General features: G+C 42.1%; 1 protein-coding gene across 2 annotated transcripts in view; it reads right to left on the bottom strand.

Annotated features, from left to right (window-relative positions):
• ERCC3 (ERCC excision repair 3, TFIIH core complex helicase subunit) overlaps positions 1–14,142 on the bottom strand; it is a 47,085-nt gene that overhangs the window by 13,796 nt on the left and 19,147 nt on the right. For both annotated transcript variants that reach the window (XM_073305013.2, XM_073305014.1), the window contains 5 exons: positions 13,688–14,002; positions 10,988–11,172; positions 5,959–6,161; positions 2,186–2,282; positions 1,874–1,991 (listed from right to left, as the gene is read on the bottom strand). In XM_073305013.2, coding sequence (XP_073161114.1) covers positions 1,874–1,991; positions 2,186–2,282; positions 5,959–6,161; positions 10,988–11,172; positions 13,688–14,002 — 918 coding nt within the window. The remainder of the gene's footprint in view (positions 1–1,873; positions 1,992–2,185; positions 2,283–5,958; positions 6,162–10,987; positions 11,173–13,687; positions 14,003–14,142) is intronic.

The raw sequence follows: 14,142 nt of genomic DNA, 5'->3' as shown, positions 1-14,142 counted from the left end.
CAGTTCTGTTGTGATGGAAGGAGAAGAAACCTGTCTTTACTTCCTGCAAAGCCACAACATACAATCTTAAAGTCTGCACATCATAACTGGTCAGATTCACGAGACTTCCACCATCAATGCTCTAGTTGTCTCTCCTCTTATTTCATTGGTTATGGGTCATCAGAACCACAGTGAGCGGTGAGGACAGAGTTGGTGAAGTGGATATTTAGGGACCACAGAACCAACAATGGTATACTGTGATCATCTAGGCCAAGTAGTAGTTAGATTCCTCTTCCTTAATTATGGAAGCCATCATTCCAGAACTGCAGCCAAAACTTAACAAGTTTTTTAGTTTACATTTATTCGAAAAGAAAAACCTTTCAGGACTGAAAGAAATGTTCATTCTGATTTTCAACAGATTAGATTTGAGGTGGAGAGTGATTATAAGTGTTAAGCACTGAGCGGCTTTGAGATCTGCCACTCAGAAATTTCTCAACTCAAAATCCACAGCTCAGAGAACAGCAGTTTCAAGTACTACGATTATGCAACTACGAAGACAACTTGAAAATATACTCTCATTGTCTTGCAAACATTTATCTAGTTTTTAAATGTGAAAATTATGCTGGTGGAAGGTACCAGTCGGTGGTCCATCTTGTGGCCAAAGAAGGGAGGATATCTGAAGCACCAAGATCTGATTCATGAGTTCGGAGGAGGCCTTGAAAGTTGTGAATGTGCTATGGTATGGGAGCAGTGGCCTTCAGCTTTACTGGGAGCTAATCAGTACCCAGTGCTGCAGTAGATTCAAGTCACCAAAGCATTCTCCCACCAAGTATAAAATGGTGAGAAGTCCAAGATGTGTCAAGAAAGAGTCAATCCTAAAATTGTCTAAGTAGGAGAGAAGAGAAGCAATTGAGACTCCCGCATCCCATCCCACCCAGGACCACACAGGTAGGAAAAAAAAACCCTTGCCCCAGAGGGAGGAATGAATAAATGGAGGATCCTACTCAGGAGTTGGTGGGGAGGGAGAACAGTATTCTACATATCATGCCGCCTGGAAGCCTGGAAGGGAGGCAGAGGAGTGTATCAAGGAGAAAACACAGGATTTGTTTGTTAACCATTTTCTGAAGTTTTGGTGGTTCCATGCCCATCCACACCTGTCCTCTACAGAACAGAAAAAGCACCGAACAGTACTAGTGCAAGCTTTCCCACACCAGCTTGCCAGTGTCTGACCTCTGCTCTGAAGGCACTATCTAGACAAGTGATAAGATAATTCTGTCTCAACGCACAGACAAATGCTTGACCTCTGCAGATACTTTCAACAAGATTATCAATTTGTGCTCATTTTCACAGTGGTGTCAGTAATGCTGACACTTGTTCATTAGGAACTGCAATGAGACCCAATCTCCAGAATACTGATTAAATGTGTTTCAAGACTGCACTTTGCTGGGGTTTCCTGAAGAAAATGGACCTTAATAAGTTCTTAAAGGAAAGGAAAGGCAAAACAAAGAAAGAAGAAGAGAGAGCCAAGCAGGAACCAGGGGTGATCAAGTGTTCTAACAGGCAGACAGGAAAGGATAGGAGATAAGACCAAGAAGTATGAAAAGGAGAAAGATAAAGGAAGGAAAGAAAAAGTCAGGATAAGAAGTAGAGAACATGAAAGAAACAGAAAAGAGGTGGCTCCTTAGTGCAGCAGAATTTAATAACTACTCTTCAATTTTTATCTTACATGTAAATTTGGGTCAACAGTGGCCACTGCCGACTATGGCAATCTGCCTGCTTAGTTATATGGATGGTTTGTGTTACACCAACATTTGAGTGTTCAACCTCAATTATTAAAAATTCCTAATCTTGTACTAGGACTCAAGACATAAAGCCCAAAACCATGCTCATTTACCTTTTTTGGCTCTCAGCACACGTCCCAATCTTTGAGCCTCCTGTCTTCGAGACCCACCATGGGACGAAATCTGAATCAGAACATTGGCTTCTGGTAGATCAAACGATGTGTCACCTACCTACAATACAAAAGCATCCTCTGAGCAATAAGCTATTTTCCCACATTAAGAAATGAAGACCATGAAAAATACAACTTTGGTGATGCAATAAGTAGTATGTCAAAAATAAGCTGGCACATGTAACTTACTGCATTTTTAAAATAAATTTGCACCCTTCAATCTGATGCAGCATCACAGCGAATGTCTTCACTTACCTTGGAAATAAAGATAGTGTTGATTTTTGGATTGTGCTTGAAGTTCTGTAGAATCTGCATTCTCTCTCCTTGTGCAGTAGGACCATATATGTAAGGTCTAAGATAGAACAAACATTGAAAGTAATCAGTTCTCAAGACTTCTCAGAACTATTTATCCTTAGGTGTTAGAATACCATGGTGGGGAATGCAGTAAAACTATTTAAAATTTCAGATCAGTATATAAATAGGAGTGTTTTGGGTTTTGTTTAAAAACAAAAAAAGTTTTGCTGCTCATCTTTAATCCTTTGGCTCTTTACTGTAATCCTGCCCAAATGTTAACTGAATCACCACCTGGGGCAAACCCAAGCTGCCAGAGGCAGACATCTTTCCACTTTCTGCAGAAATAAATCCTGACAGTGGTAAGTGCTTTTCATTTGATGTGCTCTGACTGAACTGCGGATCAGTGGACTGAAAACATTTGCTAATCCTAGATGAAAGGTTGAATGCAGCTGTTAAAATAAAAAGGTGGGTGGCTGGATTTTTTTGTTTTTTTTTTTTTGCTCAAATCCAATGAGCCAGCATATGGACAGCTGTGCCCTTCTCACTTCTTCCCACTAGAGTCCTTAATAATCCAAGTTTCCCTTTTAATTAAATTCTCAGTGTCTCAAGCTGGCTGTTAGGCATTTTATCTGGAAATGACATCTATATTTTGAAGTCAACACCTTTCTCCTCCTCTCCAGTAACCCCTGGACATGTGGTTTGTGACCAGGATAGAATGTTCACTGGGTTCTATGGAAAAGAGCAGAACAACCTGGGATTTACAATGGTGGAGGAAGCTATGAGACTCTTTAGTGTACCTTGCAAGCCGACACTCAAAGGTTAAGATACATGCGGCAAGTTCATATTTCTGTCTGCAATCTCAAAATGACTGCAGCACAGTTCAGACTGTACAGGTTACCTCCTTACAGCGTCCGAAAGGAAAGTGATAATACAGGAAGTTTTTGTGGGAAATGTTGTACATACCCTGACTTTGTACCTGTAGAGCTGGATTGCCCCTGGATCTCCTTCGTTCCACATAGTCTCCAAACTACCTTACATTAGCAGCAGTTTTCCATAACACCACATATAACTTGACCCCTTCATCAACTCCCTCCCACTTTAAAGTCTGTTGTGACTCTGCCAGGGCCTGACTGTAAATGCAAGAGAAACCTGCAGTAATGTGTAGCTGCTGCTTTTCCATCTCTTCCCCATTCTTTGGAGAAGCTTGTTAACAAGCACCTTCAAAAACCAAGAGGAGCAAGTTTCATAATTTATGTTAAGAAGTTTTTTCCCTATTTTTTTTTAATTAGGCCCAAAAATTTAGCTTAAGTTTACATACTGCACACATCACCATGGCATCTGAGCACAAGAACCCAACTCATAGCATGCCAAGGCCTTCTACATCCCCTGGGCATTGGCTGTTAATGCCTTCTCTTACTGAAAACGTCATTCTAGTTTTTGTGCTGCCAAATCTCCTCTAATCCAATTCTTCTACTTGGTACATTTTGGTAACAGTCTTTTCCTAGCCAAAGCTGAAGTGGCTCATAGGAATGAGACACAAAGTGTTTTAAACAATACTGTTGTTGTACAGCTAGGGATACCCTGTAATGCTGCTGTAGTTACCAGTCTGCCAGTGCTTCTATTTTAAGCCTTCATTTATAATTTCATTTTAGGATGTGAAGGTGATATTCGTCCCAAACAAAATTCACACGCAAAACATCCGCTGTTGATTGAACTAAGATTTAAAAACTTGTGAGTACTTCACGTCCATCAGGTGCTGCTTCCCAAGGCTGTAAACAGAGAGCTTGTCAAGCATTTGCCTATATTGCTGTAGTTAAACCAAAAAAGTGGGATGACCTAAAACTGTTGGGTGTCTAATCTCCCCTTAACTCCCATCAGTTGGGTTTATCGTGATGAACAAACAAGTTATAACACTTCCCCACCCAGAACAAACAAAAACCATCTAACAACAACAACAACTTGAAAACCAACCTTTCCTCCAACCAATGGGAAGATGAGCCTCAAGGATCAATACCTGTGTCGTCATAATCTGTCAAACCCAGGAAGGCTGGACGTGGCTTTTATAAAGCAATGATTTAGATGTATTGATAAGCATCAGGGCTGTACGTAAAGAATGGCTTTCATACAAGCTATACTAGCTCTTGCTCTGGAGGATGCAAAGAATGATGGTCAAGATGCCAGGATCAGCTCAAGAGACTCCTAATCTCAGCATTTAACATGAGCTTTAAGAAACTCCACCTTTTCTGCCCCATGCCAATCCCCCGTGACTGCCAAGCATTGCAATCCTGCCTTCCCTGTGGTACTGACAGTTGTGTAACCTTGGGCTCCACTCCAGATCCGAAGAGAGCAATTTGGAAGATGGAGATTTCATTTTAAAAAAGCAACTCCCCTCCCCCCATCCTCCAGCAATTTAATAACTCTGCCAAAAACCTTCAGTAGTTTTACTTACAATGTTTCTCAAACATCTTCACCAGTCACTAAGCTACAGGACTGCCCCCTCCCACCCATCTCTTTTTTATTCTTTACTCAAAAGACCCATTATATTTATTATCTTATATGGAACACCGAACATAGTTATTAACATTCCAGCAGCATCATTCTAGCTAATCTCTGTCCAGACAGGTTTAAGAATGATGAAAGAGACCATGAGTTCTGAATCTGGAAGTCATCCAGCACTGTTAGCCCAGCTTATTGTTCGAAGTCACAGTGAGCTGGTGTAGAATGGCTATTGCACTGCCATTCAAAACTCATCACACATTTGGGAAAAAGAGATAAGGGAAGTTGTTTTTTGTAAGAAATACTGTTGGAAACTCCTGGACAGCTGAAAAAGTTTACAGGGCTAAATGGTCCTCACCATTTCTGCCAAGAGAGGGGAATAGAAAAGCCATGATTTCGACTCATAATTGAAAGGGTAAGGCTGGCTTCTCCACATGCTCCATGGAGAAAATCCTTCCACGAGTATCAGGCAGGGAAGAACCAATCTCCTTTACTATTCCCTCATTAATCCTGCAAGCACTTTGATGCTAAACCCTTGGCAAGTACATTTTAATTTTTACCTTTTCTTTTGCAACTGAACCCCGCCCCAAAGAGTAAGTCATTCCAAGGCAGCAGAGGGGCTCCTACAGAAGCTGTGCTGCTGTTTATTAATTGTATTAAAGTAGTGTGTGGAAGCACAATGTACTAGGCACTGTATAGACATGTTATATAAGCCATTGCCCCAAAGAGCTTAAAATCTTAGTTTAGGACAAAACTGCCACAGGCCTGGAAGGGGGCAGAAAGCAGGGAAGGCCACGGCTTTCTGTGGGCCTTGAAGGATGCAGGGGCTCCCTGGTACAAAATTTCCTTCTCATTTCACATGGGGGCAAGGAGACAAGTCTGTTACATGCACAGATAGTTGACCATCCAAATAGCCCCTTATTTAGTCACTTGCCTACAGTGCTTTTATCCTCAGCTCATTTTATTGTGACTATCAACTCTCTACATAAGTACTGGTTTCAAATTCCTCTGTAGCCACTACAGAAAATGCAGAGAGTTTAAACTTAGAATGTTACACTTGGAAAAATATATTGCAATACACATTGAAATTTACTTGAAATGCTCTTTGATGTTTCTTATCTTTATTAAGTTTAATGTTTATTATAAAAATGTCTGAAGTGACTGAAATTTGTGGAACATATTAATTTTCCAGTAAGAAGAAGAAGGCGGCGAAGCCCTCCTCATTCATGAATACTTACTTCCCCAGTCTGATTGCATACTCCTTCAACGCAAACACATTGTCAGCAAATACAATGATCTTGTCATTCCTTCGCTCATGAAATTTAATCAGGAACTGGCATGCTCTGAATTTATTTGGGTTCATAGTGTAGAGCAATATCCGCTTCTTTGTTTTGATAGCCACATATTCTCTGTAAAACTCTGGAGACATTGGGCACCAAACCTAGAATTTTTGAAAAAAAAAAAAATTATACACAGTAATCCATAATGAGTTTCCATGTAGTAGAAAACAGATATTCATAGATTTTAAGGCCAGAAGGCACCATTATAATCATCTACTCTGGTTTCCGGGCCAGAGAATTTCACCCAATAATTCCTGCAACAAGCTCATAACTTCTGGTTGAACTAAAGGATATATTTTAGACATCCAATCTTGGTATAAAGATAGTCTTCTTTTGGACTTCCCACCACTAGTTGAAATCATCTCTTAAATCACGGTAAGCTGAAAGAGACATTTAGTGTACAAGTGTAGAAACTCATCAATCTGTTTTTAACATGTCCATGCCAAGTTCCATCTAATTTTAATTGCTATTTTCCAGAGATTTTTTTCTAAGAGAGTCCATTGCTTCACTGGTGCACATATAGATTCTGCCACTCCTGAAAAGCTTCAACTAGCACCGCTAGCTCAAATTAATAGGATTCTGGAGGCTTTCCTCATTTATGGGCTTTCCTTACAATTCATTTTTTAGCATTACATGATTTTATATTTAGTGAGACCCCTTTATTTACTTATTATTATTGCATATATTTAACTCAATTTGAGGAACTTGCCACAAATGCAGCGGTATTATCTGTACACCATAGTTTAGAATAGAAGTTCTCTCCCCCACCCCCATTCTGTATACCATGCTCTTTGCCATAGATGCCAAGCACCCAAGAACAGAACACTTGCAAATAAAAACTAAGAACGTATAACTACTCTGTAAATGAAAACGTAGTTTATAATTATTGTTTAATAAATCAAGTTTAAAAACAAATCTACCATTAATTTAATGGAACATTTGCATTATGGTATGGAAACAATATAGGAGACTTTACTGAATAATTACTTGCTTTCTTAGTGGTCATTATTATTTTCTTTTAGTCAAATCCTGTCTTCAGTGCACAGACTAAACAAGTGGACTACACAATGGGTTTAGAGGAAGTCTCTTTCCCACCAGGTTAGAGTGTAACAATGGAATTACTCTGGATTAGGTTTCATAGCTCCTGCACATCCCCTACTTGAAAGGGAAGTAAGAAATTTTACATCAATGAGTATTTTCAACTCGGACCAGCAGATGTGTGAGTTTGCTAGGGGGGAAAGGTGAAAGACAGAAATAAAGGATACTTCTTGACAACAGAATTTAAACCACAGGATTTAGGAATTACTGCCACAGAGTACACAGGATCTTTCCCATTTAGTGACTTATGCACTCATTCAAGAGTAAAACTGGTAAAAATGCACTTCCATCCCCACTGATCTTTTAATTTTAAAATTTTGCAAGGCATGTACTCCAAGGTATAAACCTGGGACAACATCTGGGGACAAGTTTATTGCAAATCAGAAACCTCTGGAAAAAAAGAGTTAGTGGAAATATTAAAAATAATATGAGATAGGAGCAGCATTTCCCTTTAACATGCTGCAGCTACTACTGATAATTTTACAGTCTGTAACTCACACACTGAAGCAAGCGATATATGCCGTGAATATGATCTCCTGCATCACTGGGTAGCACTGCCCTCTACTGCCACATGGAAGATCTGGCCTCAGGAGCAACCAGGTTGCTTTCTCAGGCCAGAATAGATAAGGCAAGCTATGAAAGACACTACACGAATGTGAATAAAGTTCATAACGATCACAGACGTTCGTTACTTCCCAGAAACCACCATTACTTTTTTGGCTGGTTGCTGAAATAATGTAGATTTTAAATTAAATGTAAAAAAAAATCTAACACTCTCTTAAAGAACATGAACTCCCACAAAGCTGCAAGTAACTAAGAAAAGTTCACAACAAGGAACATTCGTTGTGCTTTATTTAATGCACAGGAGGTCAGCCTAGATCAGAAGTGGGCAAACTACGGCCTGCAGGACAGTCCTGCCCGGCCCCTGAGCTCCTGGCCCAGGAGGCTCGCCCCTGGCTCCTCCCCCGCTGACCCTCCTCCCCTGCAGGTATGCCATCATGTGTGCAGCGCTCTGGGGAGCAGCCAGACATGCTGCTCTGAGTGGCATGGTAAGGGGGCCAGGGCCAGGGGGTTGGATAAGGGGCAGGGAGTCGGGGGGGGGGGTGTCAGGGGAACGGGGGGGTTAGATGGGGGCAGGGGCCAGGCTGTTTGCGGAGGCACAGCCTTCCCTACCCGGCCCTCCATATAGTTTCACACCACGATGTGGCCCTCGGGCCAAAAAGTTTGCCCACCCCTGGCCTAGATGATCATGATGGTCCCTTCTGACCTTAAAAAGTCTATGAGTCTATGACAGGAGTGGGCAAACTTTTTGGCCCAAGGGCCACATTTGGGTATGGAAATTGTATGGCAGGCCATGAATGCTCATGAAATTGGGGGTTGGGGTGCAGGAGGGGGTGAGGGCTCTGGCTGGGGGTGCGGGCTCTGGCGTGGGGCCAGAAATAAGGAGTTCAGGGTGCAGGAGTGGGCTCCAGGCTGGGACAGGGAGGAAGGGTTAGGGCTTCGGCTGGAGGTGCAGGCTCTGGGGTGGGGCTGGGATTAAGGGGTTTGGAGGGGGATCAGGGCAGCGCTTACCTCAAGCAGCTCCCGGAAGCAGCGGCATGTCCCCCCTCCAGCTCCTATGCAGAGGTGAGGCCAGGCGGCTCTGCACACTGCCCAGTCTGCAGGCACAGACCCTGCAGCTCCCACTGGCCACAGTTCCCAATCAATGGGAGTTGTGGGGGCGGTGCTTGGGGTGGGGGCAGCATGTGGAGCCCCCTGGCTACCTCTATGCGTAGGAGCCAGAGAGGGACATGCCGCTGCTTCTGGGAGCCGTGTGGAGCACCCCCCGACCCCGCTTCGTGGCTGGAGTTTGGGAAGCCCCAGATCCTGCTCCCCAGCGAGAGCTCAAGGGCCGGATAAAATCGGCTGGCGGGCTGAATGTGGCCCACGGGCTGTAGTTTGCCCACCCCTAGTCTATGAGCTACCAGCCAGTGTGTGCAACAGGGAAACCGTACTCCTGAAATGGAATTGCCTAAAAAGTGTCTAATAATGGTTTTGTCAGCCTGGATTTTTTGGTTTTGTGTTTTAGCTTGATCAATTTCCAGTCATTCCAATTCCTGACAGAGCACCATCCAGAGCACAGTATGGACTCAAAAAAAAAAAAAGTAATTTGTATGAGACTTGAGATTCATAAGGTTGTTTTTAACAAGGCAAAAAATGACTCATTCTTCAGGGAAAGGTGGCTGGAAAATGCTGACAAATGTAAGTAAAACTAAAAACTAAAACAAAACAAGGTTTTGGTAAGCTTGGGTGTTACTTGTAATTAAATGGGTACAAAGATAGAATGAAATTTTCAAATTGTTGTCCCTATAATACTGCAGTTTCAGTGCTACAGTGTATATACATATGCAAAAAGAAAAGGAGTACTTGTGGCACCTTAGAGACTAACCAATTTATTTGAGCATGAGCTTTCGTGAGCTACAGCTCATTTCATCGGATGCATACCCATCTGATGAAGTGAGCTGTAGCTCACGAAAGCTCATGCTCAAATAAATTGGTTAGTCTCTAAGGTGCCACAAGTCCTCCTTTTCTTTTTGCGAATACAGACTAACACGGCTGTTACTCTGAAACCTGTCATTATACATATGCATTTACCATGACAGCAGTCCTCCCAATAGCTCCATTGGAGGGACAAGATTAGTGGAAGCTTCACAGAACCAAGGGCAGGCACACTATTATATCTGAGAGGTTGGAAGTTCAACCTGCTTGGGGATTTATTTATTTTGTTTTAAGGAAAACCAATTTGTCCATAAGGAGACTGAGCTCACTCTCTAAGGCAGTACAGTGGCAGCTATCAACAGTGCCTCCTGACCAGCACCAAACAGCTGATCAGTGGGTGGCTGGTGGGAGCTGAGCACCCTTCCCCCCAACCCCCATGGGTACTCCAGCCCCAGAGCACCCACAGAGTCAACACCTATGGGCAGAAGGAGAACCCCATAAGACTTCCATCTCACAGCAATCAATTACACTGAACTCTATTCCTGTCTGGAGAATTGCTTTACTTTATTTCAATTATATCCTCAAAAGCTTGAGGGCTTCAGATGCGAGAGACAGATTTTCCCTTCTCAGGCACCATAGTTCACACTAATCCTTTCCCTTCAATTGAGTGACTAGAGGAGATCAAACACAGGCACATTTCAAAGGTATAACAAGAACCAGTGGCTGGAATTTGCAGCCAAAGAAATCTGAACATGACATAAAGGCACACATTCATAGTAGTCAGGATAATTAACCACTGGAAGAGCTTTCCCAAGGGCTGTGGTAGATTCTCCATCACCTGAAGTCTTTAAATCAAGACTGGGTGCCTTTCTAAAATACAGTCTATGACAGGGGTCTATAGATCCATCACAAGTTACTGGGCTTGATACTAGGTGGCATTCCATGGTTTGTTATGCAAGAGAACAAAGGAGATGGTCATAATAGTCCCTTCTGACCTTAAAATCTATGATCAAAGAACTACATTAGTACTGAAGCCAGTGTGTGCCGATGTCTGAGGATGGGGCTACAGAGAGCCAACCAAACACCACAGTATCAGCAGTCAGCATTAGTGTCTCAACAGATGCATGTCCAGATACCGTTATATTAGCATGCAATGACAGAGTCACAATACAGTATTTAGCATGGATTTACGTTGATTACCGACAGTCTTGCCTGAAATACACAGTATCTCAATATTGTTGCAGATCTATAAAGACGACTGATTGCCCTAATTAAACATAAATGGGATTAGATAGTTCTGGCTGCAAGAGAATATAGACTGTAGCACTTGTAGTAAAAAGCGGAGCATCACCTCAGCACACTGGACTTTAGCAATGTAGCCATTGTTCTGTAGCTCCATCCAGTTGGCTTCATAGAGTTTTGGTCCAATCAGGAAATTCAAGTCGACAATTTTGTCATCTTCTCTGACGAGAGTAGCAGTCAGTCCCAGTTTGCAGTGAGCTTGCACAATGGTGAGCACACGTCTGAACATTTTGGCTAAGAAACACAAGGTGAGATTTCCTTTTGATTTCATAAAAGGATTAAAAAGACACACATTGCAAGTGTGTAGATTTTGTTGTATTAGCTATACGCCAGAGATGAGCACACTATAAATGGGTAAGCAACACGATTCTAATCTAATATTACTCCTACATTAAAACCAAACACTCGATTGGTTGCAGCTTTTGACTTATACTTAAGCACTTTTACTGCACTGTACATCTTCAAAGCACTGTACAAACCTTAACTAGTCCTCAGACCCCAGTATTATCCATGTCAACTGTCCGGAGCGGCTCACAAACATGGGTGCCAACTGTTACAAACCAGGGCGCTAACACCAAACTGGTTGTGTGTTCTATAATTAGATTTCACCAACCCAGTATCAAATGTGAACTGCTCAAGCAATATAACAGCCTTAACCTGGAGTCACAGAGAGTCCCCTTGGGCATCCCAGTCTATCTCCCCACCCAGGCAAGCTTGCCTTTGTGACAGAAGGACCCTTATGCCAAAAAAAATCACAACAAGGTACAGGTTACTTCCAGTCCCAAAAGGACCAGTCACTTACCTCAGGTCAATTGTACCTTAGATCTCTCACCAAAGACAATGCTAATAGTCAATCCTACATTAAGCTAACTAAAGGTTTGTTAACTAGGAAAAAGAAGTTAGAGTTATTTGTAATGCTGAAGCAGGTAAACATCTACACAAATGCATGACCGTCTTAGGTTCCAAAAAGTAATAGCAGCTGCTGCAATATGCAGGCTCTATGTGTCCTTTATGGCTAACTCAAACTAACCAACTTGGGGACTCCCCTCGCTTATGGGTTGAAATACTGCCCTCACCAAATTCCAAGCAGCACAGTGATATAGATCCTCCTGGTCAAGGATTTATATTCCTTTCCCCCCCAAGTTCAAACAGTGATGGGATGCAGATTTGTGCATATCCCCTCTTCATGGGTGTGGGAGGAGCAAACAACAAAGTCTTTTGTTCATTGATGTTCCACAGTAGTTTGTCTGGTGCTTAACAACTCTTTTGGTAAAACTAATATTTTACACTCGGTCATGTCTCTCTCTTGACTGTGGGGGTTTCCAGTTTCATAAGAAACACTTTTGTAGTTACAAAGCAAACACTCCAATATTATAACATGGGATATGGATATAAGAAGTAATATTAATGCAGGCAGTGACTCACAAGTATTTCACGAAGTCCAAACACTAAACACCAATCTATAAATCTAATACCTATTTTGACAATATTAACACACAGGCGAGCCAGACTGGTTTCCAGCTAAGCATTTGTCAGTGCGGCCTAGGGATCTTGTCATGAGCTGGCAGCTGGACTGCCAGCAACACAATCCCCGTTTACCAGATGGGAAAAAAGGAGAGATATAGAGGTGTTAAGTGACTTAGCCTAGGCCACACAGCACTTCAGAGCCAGGATAGAAAATAGGGGTTCTACTATTCCTAGGTTGAGTCCATTGGAGTACGATGGCATCATCTCTCTCAGGTATTTCCAGAACTCTCATCATCTTTCTAGTAGTATAAAGTAGGCCTTCTGCCTTATTTTTTATGACCAAGTCTAAGAAGCGATGATGGTAAGAAAATTGAGGCAACAGCATAGATCTTTGTTAAAAGTGGCTGCCAACGAGCAATGGCTATTTCCATATTTTACCATTTCTCCCATTTCTGTTAATACTTAAAAATTACATGCAAACTCTTTCAGTAAAGGTATAGCAGTCAGAGACTTGGACTGGACTGGGGGGGGCATTTCTAACCAGCATTATTTCCTGTAAACTGAAATGCTCCATTCTTTCCTTCCAACACCATATATCCCTATCTGGAAGTCAACACACCTATTGATAAATTATTTTAGAAACAAATTAGCATAGATATATTTCTTCCCAGTAAAATACATACATAGACAAAGGGATCCCTAACTTATTCATAGGGACCACACTTCAAGAGATTGTATCAGGACACCTGCCTACCCACTTAAGAGAATGCAGACCAACTCTTCTCCCACTTGTGTTGATGTAACAGCCACATGGCAACTTTAGCAACTGTTACATGAAAAGTAAATGCATATTAAGTGTACTACAGAAATCTTTTACTGAAGTTTAAGCAGCTTCAGAAGAAAGCCTCCATCATGTTACCATCCATTCTCTGGAACAAAGCTCTAGAGATGACACCTCTTACTACTGTAATTAGGAAAAGTACTAACATTACTATAATGATTTCCCACTGGTATTAAGAATAGTAACACCTGTTCCCTAATGAGTTGAGAGGTCTCTGGAAAGCAGTCTTCCTATAAATACTGCAGTACTGCAAAAACTTCTACCAGAGCCGATGATCATTTACATGTATTAAACCTCAAATACTAAGCTATGAATTTATTCTAGAACTCCAGAACAACATTAAAGAGAAAGCCAGCAAGAAACAGCATGGCAACAGTAGCGAAGCATTAACAATGGGTCTGGGGGGGGAGGGGACTATTTAAGAATTTGTACACTCCTTACCAGGTATGGTGTGCACCTCATCAAGTATCATAAGGCCCCATTCTTGACTTTTAAGCCATTCCATTACTCTCTCTGCCTCCCAAGACCTCTTAGTTGTGTGTCCCAACATAGAGTAGGTACTAATTGCAACAGAGCAGCCGATAGGCTTGTCCTTGGCATCTGACGTGAATCGACAGATTTGGCTGTCATCTATGGTGGACCACATTTTGAACTGGGCTTTCCACTGCTCCACAGAGACAGAAGAGTTGCCAAGTACCAGGCAACGCTTACGGACTGTACACGCAGCTGTAACTCCAACTAAAGACTTGCCAGCACCTGTAGGAGGACAAATAAGAGCAACGGTCATCAGTAATCAGCTCAGACAGATAGATCCCATCATTCCTTGGATAAAAAGGGGGAGGGGAGGAAAACCACTGTGGAATGGTTAGCCAGGAATTGTCCTAGAGGAGGGGAAA

The sequence above is a fragment of the Lepidochelys kempii genome, chromosome 11 (genome assembly GCF_965140285.1).
Source record: "Lepidochelys kempii isolate rLepKem1 chromosome 11, rLepKem1.hap1, whole genome shotgun sequence".
Classification (NCBI taxonomy): domain Eukaryota; kingdom Metazoa; phylum Chordata; order Testudines; family Cheloniidae; genus Lepidochelys; species Lepidochelys kempii.
The sequence above is the reverse complement of the archived record's forward strand: the minus strand, read 5'-3'. Positions and strand labels throughout refer to the sequence as shown.